The 15,966-nt window shown below is 50.1% G+C and overlaps 1 protein-coding gene across 4 annotated transcripts; it reads left to right on the top strand.

Moving 5' to 3' along the window:
• The first annotated feature begins 657 nt into the window (after positions 1-657).
• Positions 658-2,567, top strand: HES6 (hes family bHLH transcription factor 6). 4 transcript variants are annotated; one of them, XM_037849256.1, is made up of 4 exons: positions 658-852; positions 928-1,014; positions 1,108-1,189; positions 1,409-2,567. In XM_037849256.1, the coding sequence occupies exons 1-4, from the start codon at positions 772-774 to the stop codon at positions 1,831-1,833; spliced, it is 675 nt and encodes a 224-aa protein (XP_037705184.1). In that variant the 5' UTR covers positions 658-771; the 3' UTR covers positions 1,834-2,567. The 4 variants fall into 4 exon arrangements, with proteins under 4 accessions (XP_037705184.1, XP_037705182.1, XP_037705183.1 ...); XM_037849254.1 differs by having other exon boundaries at positions 928-1,189; XM_037849255.1 differs by having other exon boundaries at positions 658-1,014.
• The last annotated feature ends 13,399 nt before the right edge of the window (positions 2,568-15,966 follow it).

The following is a 15,966-nucleotide window of genomic DNA, read 5'->3' as shown; positions in this document are numbered from 1 at the left end:
GGGAGAGCGCGCGCGGGGTGGGGTGCGTACTGCGAGGGGGCCGGCGGGGGAAGGGGGCTCGGGAAGGAGCGTCCGGAGGGGGACGGAGCGGGCCAGTCGCCCGCAGGCCCAGCCCCATCGGCCGCGAGGCGGGACGCACGAATCCGCGGGAAACTGGGGGACCCGCTGGGCCGTCCCAGCCTCGCGGCCCCGGCGGCACCACGCCAGGGGGGCTGCGCCGCCACCCCAGGCCCGACCCGAAGCCCCTTCCAGGTGCGCAGACTGCGGACCCGGCCGTGGCTCTGCACCCCAGGTCCCTGGCACCCCGGGACCCCGGCCCCGAGCGCTACTAGGAGGCGCCTTCGGGGAAGCGAAGTGGAGGCTTGAGTGAATGAAGGCGCCCCTGCGCGCACGCTCGGCAGCCTTGGGACCCCGCGCGGGGAGGGAACACGCGCCTCCCCGCCAGGGGTCGCGCTGAGGCCCGGGAGGGGCCCGCCCGCCGACCCCGCCCTCCGCCCCGCCCCGCCAGCTGCCCGCAGCCCGGGTGGCGGGGCCAGACAAAGCGCGCGGCTCCCATTGGTCGCGGCGCGCCTCGCCGAGCCCGCGCGGCCAATCGGCGCATTGAGATGCAAATAAGACGCTAGAAATGCGGTGGGGCGTCGGCGTTTGAGACTCGTCCGGGTGGGGAGGCGGGCGTGTCCGGGAGCCGGCCGCGAAGGGGCCGCGGGCTGTGGGGGCGCTGGGGAAGCCGTCCGCCCCCTGCTCCTGCGCGCCCCGGGCCGGGTGCTGGTTATGGCTCCGCCCCTGGGCCCCGGCCAGTGCCGGGCGGGCGGGAAAGACGAGGACCGCTGGGAGGCACGGGGGGATCGCAAGGTGCAGGCCGGGGCCCGGGCCGGGGGGCGGAGGGCGGAGGCCGGGCCGGGGCTCAGGCCGTGCGCTCTCTCTCAGGCCCGGAAGCCCCTGGTGGAGAAGAAGCGGCGTGCGCGGATCAACGAGAGCCTGCAGGAGCTGCGGCTGCTGCTCGCCGGCGCCGAGGTGCGGGCTGGCGGGCGGCGGGGGCTAGGAGCCGGCGGGGAGCGGGCGGGCCCGGCCTCACCACCCCCCTCCACCGGCGCCCCGCCGGGGCAGGTGCAGGCCAAGCTGGAGAACGCCGAGGTGCTGGAGCTGACGGTGCGGCGCGTGCAGGGCGCGCTGCGGGGCCGGGCGCGCGGTGAGTGGCGGCGGGGCGCGGGCGGGGGCGCGTTCGCCCAGCCCGTTCCTCTCTAGGAAGGAGGCCCCTTCTCAGGGCGCCCCCGTTCCATCGGCGGCGCGGTTAACCCCACCGCGTCGCCTGGGTGAGCCCCCTCCCCGCGCGCCGGGCTGGCGGGGAGCCCGCAGTGGCCGCTCACGGTGCCTAGCGCGGTTCTCTCCCTCCCACTCCCGGGCGCAGAGCGCGAGCAGCTGCAGGCGGAAGCGAGCGAGCGCTTCGCCGCCGGCTACATCCAGTGCATGCACGAGGTGCACACGTTCGTGTCCACGTGCCAGGCCATCGACGCCACTGTCGCCGCAGAGCTCCTCAACCACCTGCTGGAGTCCATGCCCCTGCGCGAGGGCAGCAGCTTCCGGGACCTGCTGGGGAGCGCCCTGGCCCGGCCGCCGGGAGCCCCTGGACGGAGGGGCTGGCCGGTGGGAGGGGCCCCGGGGTCCCCTCTGCCCAGCTCCCCGGGCTCGGGGGACGACCCGTGCTCCGACCTGGAGGAGGCTCCCGAGGCTGAAATGAGCCGGGCCCCTGCTGAGGAAGTGGACTTGGTGCCTGCGGCCCTGGGCAGCCTGACCGCGGCCCGCATAGCCCAGAGCGTCTGGAGGCCTTGGTGACCGACACCCGCTCGGAGTCTGCGGGAGTGGGCGCGGCCTCCCCACGCTCTACTCCCTCCCTTTCCTGGGATGGGATGGGGTGGTGCAGCGCCCTAGATGGCTTTCTGCTACCTCCAGAGGACGGCCCACCAGGCAGCCTCCCGTGCCAGCCGGCTCAGGCCCATCCTGATCCCTGTTCCTGGGAGGAGTAACTTGTGGACCCCACAGCTCAAGGGTGGGTGGAGGGAGGCAGGAGGAAGGCTCTCGTAGAGCTCCCTGGGCCAACGGATTCACCTGTCCCAGTCCTCTTCTCAGGCACTGTGTTGGGGCTGGGGCAGCAGTGACTGGTGATGCTGAGCCATGCTGGGGGGACGTCCGGCCCCAGCTGCCCAGGCCAGAGCAGAAGCTGACCTCTGGGAAAGCAGGAGGAGCAGGCCATGCTGCAGCCTCCCTTCAGGCTGCTCGATAAGCAGACTGTATATCCAGCACATACAAGTTTGTCTGTTCATTGTTGCCATCAAACGATGCAATTTTTTTGAATAAAGGATTTTGGAGCGTTAGGTACCCCTTTGTAGGATTACTGAACGATGGAGTGTCATTAGTGTGTCACATGTGTGATCACCAGGTGGCCGATGAGGTCTGGCCTGCTCTCCCTGGGAATGGTGTTAGTCCTGGAGGGGCAGGGAAGTAGCTTGTCCCTGTACCATTATCTGGTTTGTGAACTTCTAGAATAATAAAACTAATGCTTAAAGTTAGCCTTTTGGTTTGGAAGTTTCTTTCAAATACCTGCTTTTGGACCCATGTCCACCTGTGCTAGGCTCACTTCTTGATGAAGAGGCAGCTTAGCCCTGGTGCCACCGAATTCAGGGACTAGAAGATGCAGTTAATGTCTTGAAGGGTCTTAGTCTCGGGCTGCTTGGGCTGGAGGTCAGAACCGCCAGGGAAGGAGGGTAATGACCTGGGCAGCTGAGGTGTAGTGGGTGGGGAGTCCAGCCAGCTGTCAACTCCCTCCTTCCCCCTCCAGGGCCTCATAAACCTCGTTCTCACTTTGGGTTGGCAGTGCCCAGGCCTGGCAAGAACATCCTTCTCAAGCAGGCCCTGGCCGCCAGGGGGTGTTTCAGAGCATGGGGTTTCCCCCTGGCTCCCCTGTGATTCATTGTTAGACTTCAGCCACAGGGCTAGAACCAGATGCAGCCTAATTTTAGTGACAGACTGAGCTGGGGTGGGAGGGTCCATTAGACAGGGGTTTAGGAATGGAAGCGTTATTCCTGGGATGAGTCTAATCGCCCCGGGAGACTGATGTCGGGTGCACGCACCAACACATATAGCAGGCCAACCTGTGAGCCCTCCTCTGTCACAGGCAGCTCCCAACACCTCCCAGAGGTCACTGTGACACTCCATTAGGGGAGTATCAGCCAAAGCTTTGAAGGAACAGCTTTTTCCTTTCACATTCACGTTCACTGTCCTCCCAAAGGCCCTGGAAGGGGACAAGGGGAGCTCAAGACTCAGAAAGCAAGGTGCAGGCAGCTGGCCTGTGGGGAAAGAGGTCACTAACTGAGGCCAGAAGCCGCTGGATCAGAACTCTGGATCTGCACCCCGCCCACCTACACAGCAGCTTCACTCAGATCCCTCCAAGCAGCCCCTTTGCTTTCCCAGAAATGTGAGTGGCTCTGGAAGCCAGCGACCACTCTGGGTTTCCTCGGGGTGGGAGCTGCCAAGGCGCTCACCGGTGGCACAGCCTGGGCCTCCAGCTTCCTGCCCGCATTCCTTTGGAAGCCTGGTCCCACTCCAGAAAACGATGTCACACCACCCCTTGCTCTGCAACACCCAGACTCCCTCGCAGTCTTTGGGTTTGGCATTCAATGGCCTTCCCGAGGCCTTTCCTGAGACCTGCCTCTGTCCTGCCCCAAATCTCTGGCCAACTATGTCAGTTTTCTATGGTTGCCATAACAAATCATCACGAATTCAGTCACTTAAAACAACCCAGATTTATTATCTTCCAGTTCTCAAGGTCAGAAGTTAGACAAGGGTCTCACTAGGCTAAAATCAAGGTGTGGGCAGGGCTGGGTTCCTTTCTGGAGGTTTGAGGGTGAATCCATTTCTTTGCCTTTTTCAGCATCAGAGGCCACGTACGTTCCTTAGCTGATGGTCCCTCCATCTTCAGAGGCAGCGACGCTGCATCTACCCGACCCTTCTTCCGTTGTGGCATCACAGTCTGACTCTCCTGCCTCCCGCTTCCTTCCACTTTTAAGGACCCTTGTGATTACACTGGGTCCACTGGACACTCCATGGTGCTCTCCCTATCTCAAAGTCCTTAATCTTAGTCCTTAATCACATCTGCAGAATCACACAAGGCACCATATTACAGGCTCTGGGATTAGGATGTAGACATCTTGTGGGGACCACTTTTCTGCCTACCCACCCACCTGGCCTTGGCCCATGCACTCTGCCCTACATCACAGACCCGCCCTTCCCATCTGTTCAGCAACTGCATCATTAATCTCTCTTCCGGATCATTCTCATCCACAAACAAGCTGTCACATCTCCCCACATGGAAAAAGGAGGGCTAAGGCCTCCCTGGTCCCCTCACCCTCTTAGCCTCTCCACTTCTCACTTCCCACGCCCTTGTCACCCCTCTCCAATTAGGCTCATGCCTCTCCACTGACACTGCTCTTGTCAAGATCTCCAATGATGTCCAGGTTTCCAAATCCAGCCTCCACCATCAACTGTCACACAACCTCTCAGCCTGGAGGCCCTCATCTTGAAACACTTCCCTCAACCTCAAAAACACGGCACTCTCTGGGGGGTGGGGGTTCTTCTCCTTTACTAGATAAGCGTCTCTTCCCGCCTCCCAAGGCCCTGCCTCCGCCCCCCTACCACCCCAGCCCTGGTGTATTCCATGCGGTGCCCTTGATTTAAAGCCCAGCTTCATCCCATCCTCCCCCCTCCACTTAGACGTCACACGGGCACCAACACAACTGAGTCTCACCCCGCAAACACACTGTCCCTCCCCCAGTCGTCGCCGCTTCATGACATCCCATTGACGAGGCAAAAAATCTAGAGGTCACCTCCACTGCTTTTTCCGCCATCCCATTTCCAATCGATCAAGGCCGGGAGCGCTACTGCTAAACCCCATCTCCACGTGTCATCTTCGCTGCCGTCATTTCTAGCCTGGACCCCTCACCTCCCTCCTTGCATCTTGCTGGCAGCCTGATGGCCTCCTCGGGGGTCTCCTGGCCCCGTCGCGGTCTCAGCGGGCATCGCCGGGTGTCGCCTTCGGGGACCGAGCCTACTGTACCCGGGACTGTGGCCTCCACGCGCACCCTGGCCTTGGACTGGCCGCCCCGAGCTGCGAGCATCCCTGAGCGGGGGTCCGGCCGGCCTCGCTCCGCCTCTGCGCGGCCCCGGGACCACCCGGAGCCGGCGTGGGGTAAAGACGCAGGACTTACGGAGAAGCGAACCCGCGCTCGGCGGAACTCTGTGGATACCGCGCGGGAGCGTTCGGGGGCGTTCGGAGCCGCTCGGATCCGTTCGGAAAAACTCGGAAATGCTCGGAGGCGCCCGGGGCCCAGGCCACGCCCACGCCCCTTTCCCCCACTCCGCCCGAGCCGAGCCCCGAAGCCTTCTGGGAGGTGTAGTTCTCGCTCTTCGACTTCCTTTGATCCGACGCAGCCACAGGCAAAGCCGGGACTGCGACTCCCAGCGGCCTCCCGGGCCCGGCTGCCGCGCGCTGTGATGCCTGTGGCCGACCGTACTTGGCGGTGCCAGGCGGTGCCGCGAGCTCGCGCCGTTGGTTAGGCGGCTTTCCTGTCGGCCGAGGGTGGACACCCGTGGGACCAAGAGGAAGAGGTGGAGAGGCCCCAGCACCTCACCGCTCAGAGGCCCCGCGGGGGAGGCGTTGGCGAGGAGAGTCCCCCAGCCCGGGCTGCGGTCGGCTGTGGCGCCAGCCTAGGGCGGCGGGGCCGGGTCCACCAGGAGATCCGGGCCGTTGGCGTCGGGTGTGGTCCGGACGTCGGGGGTGTTGAATGCTCCCCTGGTGATTCGCCCAGCCCAAGTCGACAGCCTGAGGTCAAAGAAGGAAGAGGGCATTTCTGGCCGTGGAACGGCAAACAAGGGCAAACAAGCGAGCTTCAGCTTTTCTCAGCATTCGTTCTGCACAATATTAAGCACCTCTTGTGCACTGAGGTTCCAGGGATGATAGTAAGAAAGAAGGTCCTCGCTGTCGTGGAACTTGCCTTCTCTTAAGATCAGCAAACTGCCCAGAGGTAGACAGTGGCATTTCTTGGTAGAGAGAAGCTAGCCAGGGAAGCTCAGGTCTTATCAAAATGGTCAGTCCTTGGGTTTAAATGTGACTGGAAAGAAGAGGCCTTTACCTTTTGGAGCTCCCAAGCTTTTTGTTCTTCTATCCTCATTTAAAGCATCTGCCCTCTTTGAGGGACCTTGTCATTTGGCTACACCTGTTCTGTTCCCAGATGTTGTCATGCTACCATTGACCTGGCAATGGGTGCCACTTGGGAGCCTGTCTTCCTCTCTCTTCCATATCCTACCCCACCTTAACCTCACAAAATCTTGTGTGCCTCTTAGCCATTGGAGAGCATACCCATGGGCCTTGTCATCCCTCACGGTTGCACTAGCTCCAAAATCCTAAGCTCCAACCTTCTGCCTATCAACTCTTTCCCAGGAAACTTGAGGTGTCCTAGTTATTGTCCTATAGTTTCTTTCACAATTAAGTTTCTTGAAAATATTCTTCACCCTTATTTTCTTCATGTTTTCACCTCCTGCTTGTGCCTCACAAAACTTCAACCCAGTAATCCTTCCTACCATTCTCCTGAAAACTGGCAAAATCTCCAATGAACTAATTGCCAAGTATACACCTCAGTTCTCCTCTTACTTGAGCTTTGCAGCAGTGGACACTGTCCACCTTCTCATGCTTCCGGAAACCCTATTCTCTGTCTAGTTTTCTTGCTGCTTCTTCAGCCCATCCTTCTTAGGCACTTCTCAGCCCAGCCCTTAAATACTTCTGTGCACCATGTTTCTTTTTTTGGCCCGCTTCTCATCTCTAGAGTCTAGAATACAACTTATATGATCTCCGTGGCTTCACCAATGGTGTTGCTAACTCCAAAAGCTATTGCCAGCCCAGTACTCTCTGGAGCTCTTGTCAAGTTTATCCAAATGCCTCCTGACTGACACCTCTCATGTATCCCACAGGTTCTTCAAATTCAGTAAGTTCAAACCTGAACTGAATTTTCCTGCAAAACTGGCAACTCCTTTTGGGTTCTGAATCCCTGAGAGCCACAAGGCTGTCTGCAGTCACTCAGCCCTCACATGCGAGCAGTGTCCAGGAACTGTCTATTCTACTTCAATAGATGGAGTGAATGGATGGACGGATGAGTGTGTTTCTTATACCTGTTCCTTTCCTCTATTCCTGCTGATGGGTCCTGAGTTCAGGTTCTGTGCTCTCACCTGGAGAAGGGCACAGGTCATTCAGAAGGCTCCTTGTGTTATCACCTTCTGGGCCTCAGTCTTCTCGAAAGCCCAACCCTGCGCAGATCAGCAAAGTGCAGTAGACCCACGACTCCTGCAGGTCAAGTTAGAACTTCTGAGCTCTGCCTCGGGGACCCCCTTCTGTTCCTACCCCCTTGCTGCACTGCTGTCACCTGCTCTACTCTGCCTGCCTTTTTGTGAATATGACCCACCAAACTTCAGCCCCATACCTTTTTGCTCATGTTGCTTGCTCTGTCTGGAGTGCCATTTCCTCAATCAACTACCTGCTGAGCATCCACTTGGCTTTCAAGAGTAGCTCAGATCTCATCTCCTGTGTGAAGCTAATTCTGGGCTTCCCTGGCTTTATGGAGTTTCCAAGGTTTCTTTCCTTTCCCGATGGCGTATTTCAGATGATTTTTACTCATTCTACAAATATAGGATGCCTTCTCTTTGTCAAGTACCATGCTAGGTGCTGCAGATAAACAGATAGTTCCTCTCCAGTTTATACCCTTATGGGGAGAAACCAACAAATACAGAATATGGCAGATGGTATTTACATGCCAACAAGAAAACTGAATGAAATCAAGGGTGTGGAATGATGAGTGGAAGCAGCGTACAGTTATAGATAAATCAGATCAGGGACGGCCTTTCTGGTAGGTTCTGTTTGAGCAGAGAACTGAAAGAAGGGTAGGAAAAAGCCAGGCAGTTGGCCTGGGAAGGAATATTCTAAGTCAGTAGCAAGTGCAAAGGCCGTGAGGTGGGAATACTCACGGCCTGTTCAGGGGACCCTGTGGCTGCAGCTGAATGTCTGAAAATTATTGACATTTCCTGTGGTCTATTTTTTTAATTCTTGTTTTTTCCCTCTATTTTAATAATAGAGGAATTTATGTAAAGCATAGTACACACATGACCTTATGTCTTTAGCTGGCCCAAGCCTAAGAGGTAGGTATTACTATTCTTCGTCTCACTGTTGAAGAAACTGAGGCTCAAATAGGATAAGTGACCTTTTTAGAAACGAAGTTTCTACATAAAATCAATGCATAATCCTTGAAAAAGACAAGCATGACAATAGTTTCCTTCTGTGTGTTTAACTTGTCTGGTTTTGGTGCCAGTGTTTTGCTATGTTTATGAAAAGATGGGGAGCCTTGGTGCTTTTAAATTGGGATAATATAGTCTGTAAAGTGCTTAAAGAGTTGACCAAACTGCAGTCACCTAGGCTTGGCCTGTCGTGTTCCAGAGTGTCCTCGCAGCCCCAAGGGGCCAGGGGGACTTGTTTTGTTGGATTTTGCCTCTCGATTTTTTTAAAATTTTTTATTTATTTTTAATTGTGGTAAAATATACATTACATAAAAACCACTTTACATAGAAATTCTTTGACGTGAAGTACATGGACAATACTGTGTTACTTTCACCACTATTTCCAGACAATTTTCATCATCCTAAACCAGAACTCATACTCATTTAGCAATCACTCCCCGTTCCTCCCTGCCCCCACCCAGTAGCCACTGTTCTGCTTTCTGTCTCTATGAATTTGCTTATTCTTAAGTATTTCATGTAAGAGAAATCATATAATATTTGTCCTTTGGTGTCTGGCTAATTTCACTGAACATGATGTCTTCAAGGTTTGTCCGCGTTGTAGCAAGTTCCAGCACTTCTCTTCACGGCTGTATATATTCCGCCGTGCGTATGTGCCACGTTTCGTTTGTCCACTCATCTGTTCATGGACACTTGGGTTATTTCTGCCTTTTGGCTATTGTGCATAATGCTGCAGTGAACATTGGTGTACAACTATGTTTGAGCCCCTGCTTTCAATGCTTTTGAGTGTATACCTAGGTGTGGTGTTGCCAGGTAATATGGTAATTCTGTTTAACTTTCTGAGGAACCACCACACTGTTTTCCACAGCGGCTGCACTATTTTACATTCCCACCAGCAATGTACCCGGGTTCCTGTTTCTCCGTATCCTTGCCAACACTTCTTATTTCCAGTTTTTAAAATAAAAACCATCCTAGTGGGTGTGAAGTGTTACCTCATTATGGTTCGAGTTCACATTTCTGTAACAGCTGATGATCTTGAGCATCTTTTCATGTACCTATTGGCCATTTGAATTTCTTCTTTGGAGAAATGTCAATTCACATCCTTGGCCCTTTTTTTTTAATTGGGCTATTTGTCTTTTTGTTGTTGAGTTGTATGAGTTCTTTATATATTCTGGGTATTAAACCCTTATCAGATACATGGTTTCCAGATATTGTTTCCCATTCCATAGGCCATCTTTTCACTTTCTTCCAAATGTCTGTTATGCACACAAGTTTTAAATTTTGATGAAATCCAGTTTATTTTTTCTTTTGTTGCTTGGACTTTTGGTGTAAAATCTAAAAATCCATTACCTACTACAAGGCATCTATTACATCTACTGTTGAGAGACTCAGGTCAGGAAACATTTATACTTCCCCATCTTAGGAACCCAATCCAAATGGCATCTAAAGCCCACTGTGGCAAGGAGAGAACAGGTCTTCATTGAATCTACTGGTTCCACACTTTATTGATGCAGAAAATATTGGGAATCCCAAGTTGGACTGGTTTAAAGAACATATGAAGGATTTGACTAGATGATGAATGCCAATATGAAATCTGCTGGAGTTTCATGTAGAAGATGAAAGCAGACAACATCCAAAATGAAGAGAGGATTTCCTTAAATATGACTTAAGACATATGGACACTTGAAAACAAATAGATTATGTCTTATCTAGGGAGAAACAATTGGGTATGGAATCGAGATTCAGTTTTCATTTGGTGCATTAAATATATAGGCCATGAAATGATTAGGTAATATAAAAGCTTCCATGATTCTATTTACGTATACATTAGAAGGAACCTCCAGGTATTACTGTAAATTCTCCATGTATTGTTTCAGCTATGCTAATTTAATGCTGATAAACTCTAGATAAAAGTTTTACATTGTTAAGCTGTCACTGTTCTCTTGGGAACTGAACTCTTATTTCTGAGGCTTTGGATTTGACATTGTATTTGACTTTTTATAAATGTAATTATAAAATTGTATCTTTTTGTAATTGACATGTGCTAGTGCAATGATGTGTTGGGATCTACCCTCCAATGCAAGCATAATGTATAAATCTTGCTTTTACACTTATAAAATCAAACTGTGGGCATTTCCCATCACATTCCAACCACCAACAGCACCAGATTCATTTAGCTAAACTGATTCCAAGGAGTAGAAGTGCATTGACCTCAGTCAATTTCAAAATGCTGCTTTTTTGTTTCTGCATATGTTGAATACTTTTTCCAATTTAATAAGTGATCTGTTTTGAAAGTGAAATTGACAGGTCTTGAATTTTAAAAGGCAAATGTGAAGGAGCCAAAAATAATGTAAATCCAGTATTTGGGAAGTGTGCCAGTTTGAATGTATTATGTCCCCCCAAATGCCATTATCTTTGATGCAGTCTTGTGTGGGCAGACGTATTAGTGTTGATTAGATTGTAATTCTTTGAGTGTTTCCATGGAGATGTGCCCCACCCAACTGTGGGTGATGACTCTGATTGGATAATTTCCACGGAGGTGTGGCCCTGACCGTTCAGCATGGGCCTTGATTAGTTTACTGGAGCACTTACAAGCTCAGACAGAAGGAACGAGCTTGCTTCAGCCAAGAGGGACACTTTGAAGAATGCACAGGAGCTGAGAGAGGAGCTGCAGCTGAGACAGACATTTTCAAGATGGCCATTGGAAGCTGATGCAGACATTTTGGAGAAGACCATTTTGAAACGCAACCTTGGAGCGAGCAGACACCAGCCACGTGCCTTCCCAGCTAACAGGTTTTCTGGGTGCCGATGGCCATCTTCCAGTGAAGGTACCCTTTGTTGATGGACACTTTATGGCCTTAAGACTGTAACTGTGTAACCAAATAAACCCCCTTTATGAAAGTCAGTCCATTTCCGGTGTTCTGTTTAACGGCAGCATTAACAAACCAGAACAGGAAGTAAATACTGGAACCTATCTTGCATTAAATTCGCAAAAACTTTTATACTCTTTCTTTAAATTCTTTTTTTTTTTTAACTTTATGAATCAGAATAGCCACATTTGGAACACTTTCCATATCAGATAATATTTTTTAGATAGTTGGAAGTCAGTCCTAAGCCTAAAATAGTCTTGATTCTGGAAAGTAAATCTTTTACTACTGCCTCAATGCACAGAAACCTTTTTAAAAATAGACACCCCAAGAAGTTTTTTGTTCACGTGGTCACACACTGATGCTTAGATGTTCCAGTATCTAATATGGCCACAGTCGTCTTGATAGCCAGTCTTTTTTTTTTCCATCTTTAGAAACCTACTATTCTAGTTTGCTAATGCTGCAGAATGCAAAACACCAGAGATGGATAGGCTTTTATAAAACGGGGGTTTATTTTGCTACACAGTTACAGTCTTAAGGCCACAAAGCTTCCAAGGTAACACCTCAGCAGTCGGGTACCTTCACCGGAGGATGGCCAATGGCGTCCGGAAAACCTCTGCTAGCTAGGAAGGCAGCTGGCGTCTGCTCCAAAGTTCTGGCCTCAAAACGGCTTTCTCCCAGGACGTTCCTCTCCAGCAAGCTTGCGCCTCTTCAAAACGTCACTCACAGCTGCACTCTCTTCCCTCTCTCTGAGTCAGCTCATTTATATGGCTCCACTGATCAAGGCCCACCCCGAATGGGCGGGGCCACACCTCCATGGGAACATCTCATCAGAATCATCTCCCACAGCTGGGTGGGGCACACTCCAAGCAAATCTAATCAGCACCAAAGCGTTTGCCCCACACAAGACCACAAAGATAATGGCATTTGGGGGACACAATACACTCAGACCGGCACACCTACTCAGGAACAACCAAGTCCAACAAGCTAGTGTATGTGTGAATGGACACTCCTTTTGCTGTATATTTGAATGCTATACATCTGTTTTAGATTGTGTATTGTGCTTGGGTATTTATGCTTTCATTCATAGTAACTTCTCATGTTATGGTATGGATTTGCATTGAATACAAACTGTAAATTTAAAATGGCTAAAAGAAAAAGAAAAGCAGTGGTCAGTAATCAGACAACACACCTGGATTTTGGAGGACTGGGTCCTTCCAACCCACCCTAGCACCAGCGAGTTACACCAGGAGCCCTGGCTGCAGCCCCCACTGCTGCTTGCCACACAACTGTGGGGGTGGCGGATGGTGACCGCTGCCCAGTGGGTGAAATTCACCAACATTTGCCACAATTCACCATCCTCTTCCTCCAGCGGTCCCCTGGATGCTGCACAGTGTTCCACGAGACTCGAGTTCCAAAACAGTGGATCCAGACGCTCCTGCCCCCTCAATAGCTGTTTTCTTGAGGAACTGATTCCTGGAGTTTGTTACTCCACCATCTTCCCACAGTCCTTCTGATTGCTGCTGCTTTTTTTTTTTTAATTGAGATTGTTCAGGTACCATACAACTATCCAAAGATCCAAAGTGTACAATCAGTTGCCCACGGCACCACCATACAGCTGTGCATCCATCAACACAATTTTCTTTTTCAATTTTTAGAACATTTTCACTACTCCAGAAAAGAAATAAAGACAAAAAAAAAGGAAACTCAGATCCTCCCATACCCCTAACCACGCCCCCCTCCATTATCGATTCATAGTTTTGGTACAGTACATTTGTTACTGCTGATGAAAGAATGTTAAAGTACTACTAACTGTAGTATATAGTTTGCAATAGGTATATATTTTTTCCCTATATACCTCTCTATTATTAACTTCTAGTTATAGTGTCATACGTTTGTTCTAGTTCATGAGAGAGATTTCTAATATTTGTACAGTTTATCACGCACATTGTCCACCACAAGATTCGCTGTTTTATACATTCCCATCTCTCAACCTCCAACTGTCCTTCTGGTGACATGCGTGACTCTGAGCTTCCCCTTTCCCCCACCTTCACACACCTTTCAACACTGTTAGTTATTCTCATGATATGCTACCATCACCCCTGTCCATTTCCAAACATTTAAGTTCACCCTAGTTGAACATTTTGCTCATAATAAGTAACCGCTCCCCATTCTTTAGCCCCATTTCTATATCCTGGTAACTTATATTTCATGTCTATGAGTTTACATATTATAATTAGTTCATATCAGTGAGACCCTGCACTATCTGCCTTTATGTGTCTGTCTTATTTCACTCAATATAGTGCCCTCAGGATTTCTTCATCAACCCATTTCTTTTAAGATGGTTTTGTTCACACGCTATACATTCCATCCTAAGTAAACAATCACTGATTCTGTGTATGGTCACATATTTACGTATTGAGCACCATCGCCACTCTCTATATAAGAACATCTCCATTTCTTCCACAAAGACAGAGGAAGAGTCAAAGAAGGCAGAGAGGCAAAAGAAAAAGAAAAAGACAGAAAAGAAACAAACAAATAAAAAAACAAAAAAACAAAACTTGATAGCTAGAAAGTGACAAAAGGAAAGATAACATTAACCTAAAGCAGAATAAAGAGTCAGACAACATCACCAATGCCTGGAGTCCCATACCCTTCCCCTGTCCCTCCCCCACCATATGCATTTAGCTTTGGTATATTGCTTTTGTTACATTAAAGGAAGCATAATAACAATGTTTCTGTTAATTCCAGCCTCTAGTTTGCATTGATTGTATTTTCCCCCCAATCCCACCCTATTTTTAACACCTTGCAATGTTGACATTCATTTGTTCCACCTCATGTAAAAACATATTTGTACCTTTTATTACAATCATTGAGCACCCTAGGTTTCCCTGAGTTACACAGTCCCAGTCTTTATCTTTCGTCTTTTGTTCTGGTGTCCCACATGGTCCCAGCCTTCCTCTTTCAACCATACCCACAGTCATCTTTGTTCAGTGTACTTACATTGCTGTGCTACTATCTCCCAAAATTGTTTTCCAAACCTCTCACTCCTGTCTTTTCCTTTCTGTCTGCAGTGCTTCCTTTAGTGTTTCCTGCAGAGCAGGTGTCTTGTTCACAAACTCTGTCATTGTCTGTTTGTCAGAGAATATTGTAAGCTCTCCCTCATATCTGAAGGATAGTTTTGCAGGATATAGGATTCTTGGTTGGCAGTTTTTCTCTTTCAGCATCTTAAATATATCACCCCACTTCCTTCTTGCCTCCATGGTGTCTATTGAGAAATCCACACATAGTCTTATCAGGCTTCCTTTGTATGTGATGGATAGCTTTGCTCTTGCTGCTTTCAGGATTCTCTCTTTATCTTTGACATTTGATAATCTGATTATTAAGTGTCTTGGCTTAGGGCTATTCAGATCTATTCTGTTTGGGATATCCTGTACTTCTTGGATCTGTAATTTTATGTCTTTCATAAGAGATGGGAAATTTTCATTTTTATTTCCTCTATGATTGCTTCTGCCCCTTTTCCCTTCTCTTCTCCTTCTGGGACACCAATGACATGTAAATTCTTGCTTTTCATTTTGTCTTTAAGTTCCTAGAGATGTTGCTCGTTTTTTTCCATTCTTTTCTCTATCTATTCTTTCGTGTATAGGGTTTCAGGAGACTTGTTCTCCAGTTCCTGAGTGTTTTCTTCTGCCTCTTGAGATCTGCTGTTGTATGTTTCCATTGTGTCTTTCATCTGTTGTGTTGTGCCTTTCATTTCCATAGATTCTGCCAGTTGTTTTTTCAAAGTATGTTCCATACATAAGTATACACCTTATGTATGCCCAGTGTTTTCATTATACACTTCATCTCTTTTGCCATATCTTCCCTAAACTTTTTGAATTGACTTATTATTAGTTGTTTCAATTCCTGTATCTCAGTTGAAGTGTAAGTTTGTTCCTTTGACTGGGCCATAACTTTGTTTTTCTTAGTGTAGGTTGTAGTTTTCTGTTGCCTAGGCATGGTTTCCTTGGTTACCCCAATCAGGTTTTCCCAGATCAGAATGGGCTCAGGTCCCAGAAGGAAAAAATATTCAGTATCTGGTTTCCCTGAGGGTGTGTCTTAGAAAGTTGGTGCACCCTGTGATGCCTCAGGTCACTGTGCTTTTCTTCCCAGCAGGTGGTGCCTGTCAGCCTGTAGCTCCAGACTGGTGTAAGGAGGTGTGGCCCGTGGCTGTTTCTTCCCAGGCTCTGGAATCTGGTTCTGAGTGGAAGGTGGGTAGTAGAGCTAGGCCCCACCCCTTTCCTCTTAGAGAAGATAGACCCCCTAGGGAGAGGTCATTAGCATTTCAGTGGTCTCTCTCTGCCTTGTCTGGGTCACAGCACCGGGAACTGAAAATGGCTGAGGTTTTCTCCACTGAGCCGAAAAAGGAACAGAAAGTCCCCTTCAGAGCTAGTCCGAGGCAACCCTCTGGCTCTCCAAGGTCAGCTGGGAATTCCTCCCTCGTAGTGAGCAGTTCACACTCGCTAATTAAAACCCCAGTTGGAGCTCAGCTGAGCCGTATTCGCTTGCTGGGAGAGAGCTTCTCTCTGGCACCACGAGGCTTTGCAGTTTGGGCCGTGGGGGGATGGGTCTCCCGACTTGGATCCGCAGGTTTTACTCACAGATTTTATGCTGTGTTCTCAGGCATTCCTCCCAATTCAGGTTGGTGTATGATGAGTGGACAGTCATGTTTGTCCCCCCGCAGTTATTCCAGATTATTTACTAGTTGTTTCTGGTTTTTTTTAGTTGT

The sequence above is a fragment of the Choloepus didactylus genome, chromosome 9 (assembly GCF_015220235.1).
Source record: "Choloepus didactylus isolate mChoDid1 chromosome 9, mChoDid1.pri, whole genome shotgun sequence".
Lineage (NCBI taxonomy): Eukaryota > Metazoa > Chordata > Mammalia > Pilosa > Megalonychidae > Choloepus > Choloepus didactylus.
Note: the sequence above shows the minus strand (reverse complement) of the source record. Positions and strands in the feature narration are given on the sequence as shown.

Coding starts and splice junctions, on each gene's coding strand:
- HES6 (XM_037849253.1), top strand. CDS start 772: ATGGCTCCGCCCCTGGGCCCCGGCCAGTGCCGGGCGGGCGGGAAAGAC. Junction 1,190..1,408: donor GCTGCGGGGCCGGGCGCGCG/GTGAGTGGCGGC, acceptor TCCCGGGCGCAG/AGCGCGAGCAGCTGCAGGCG.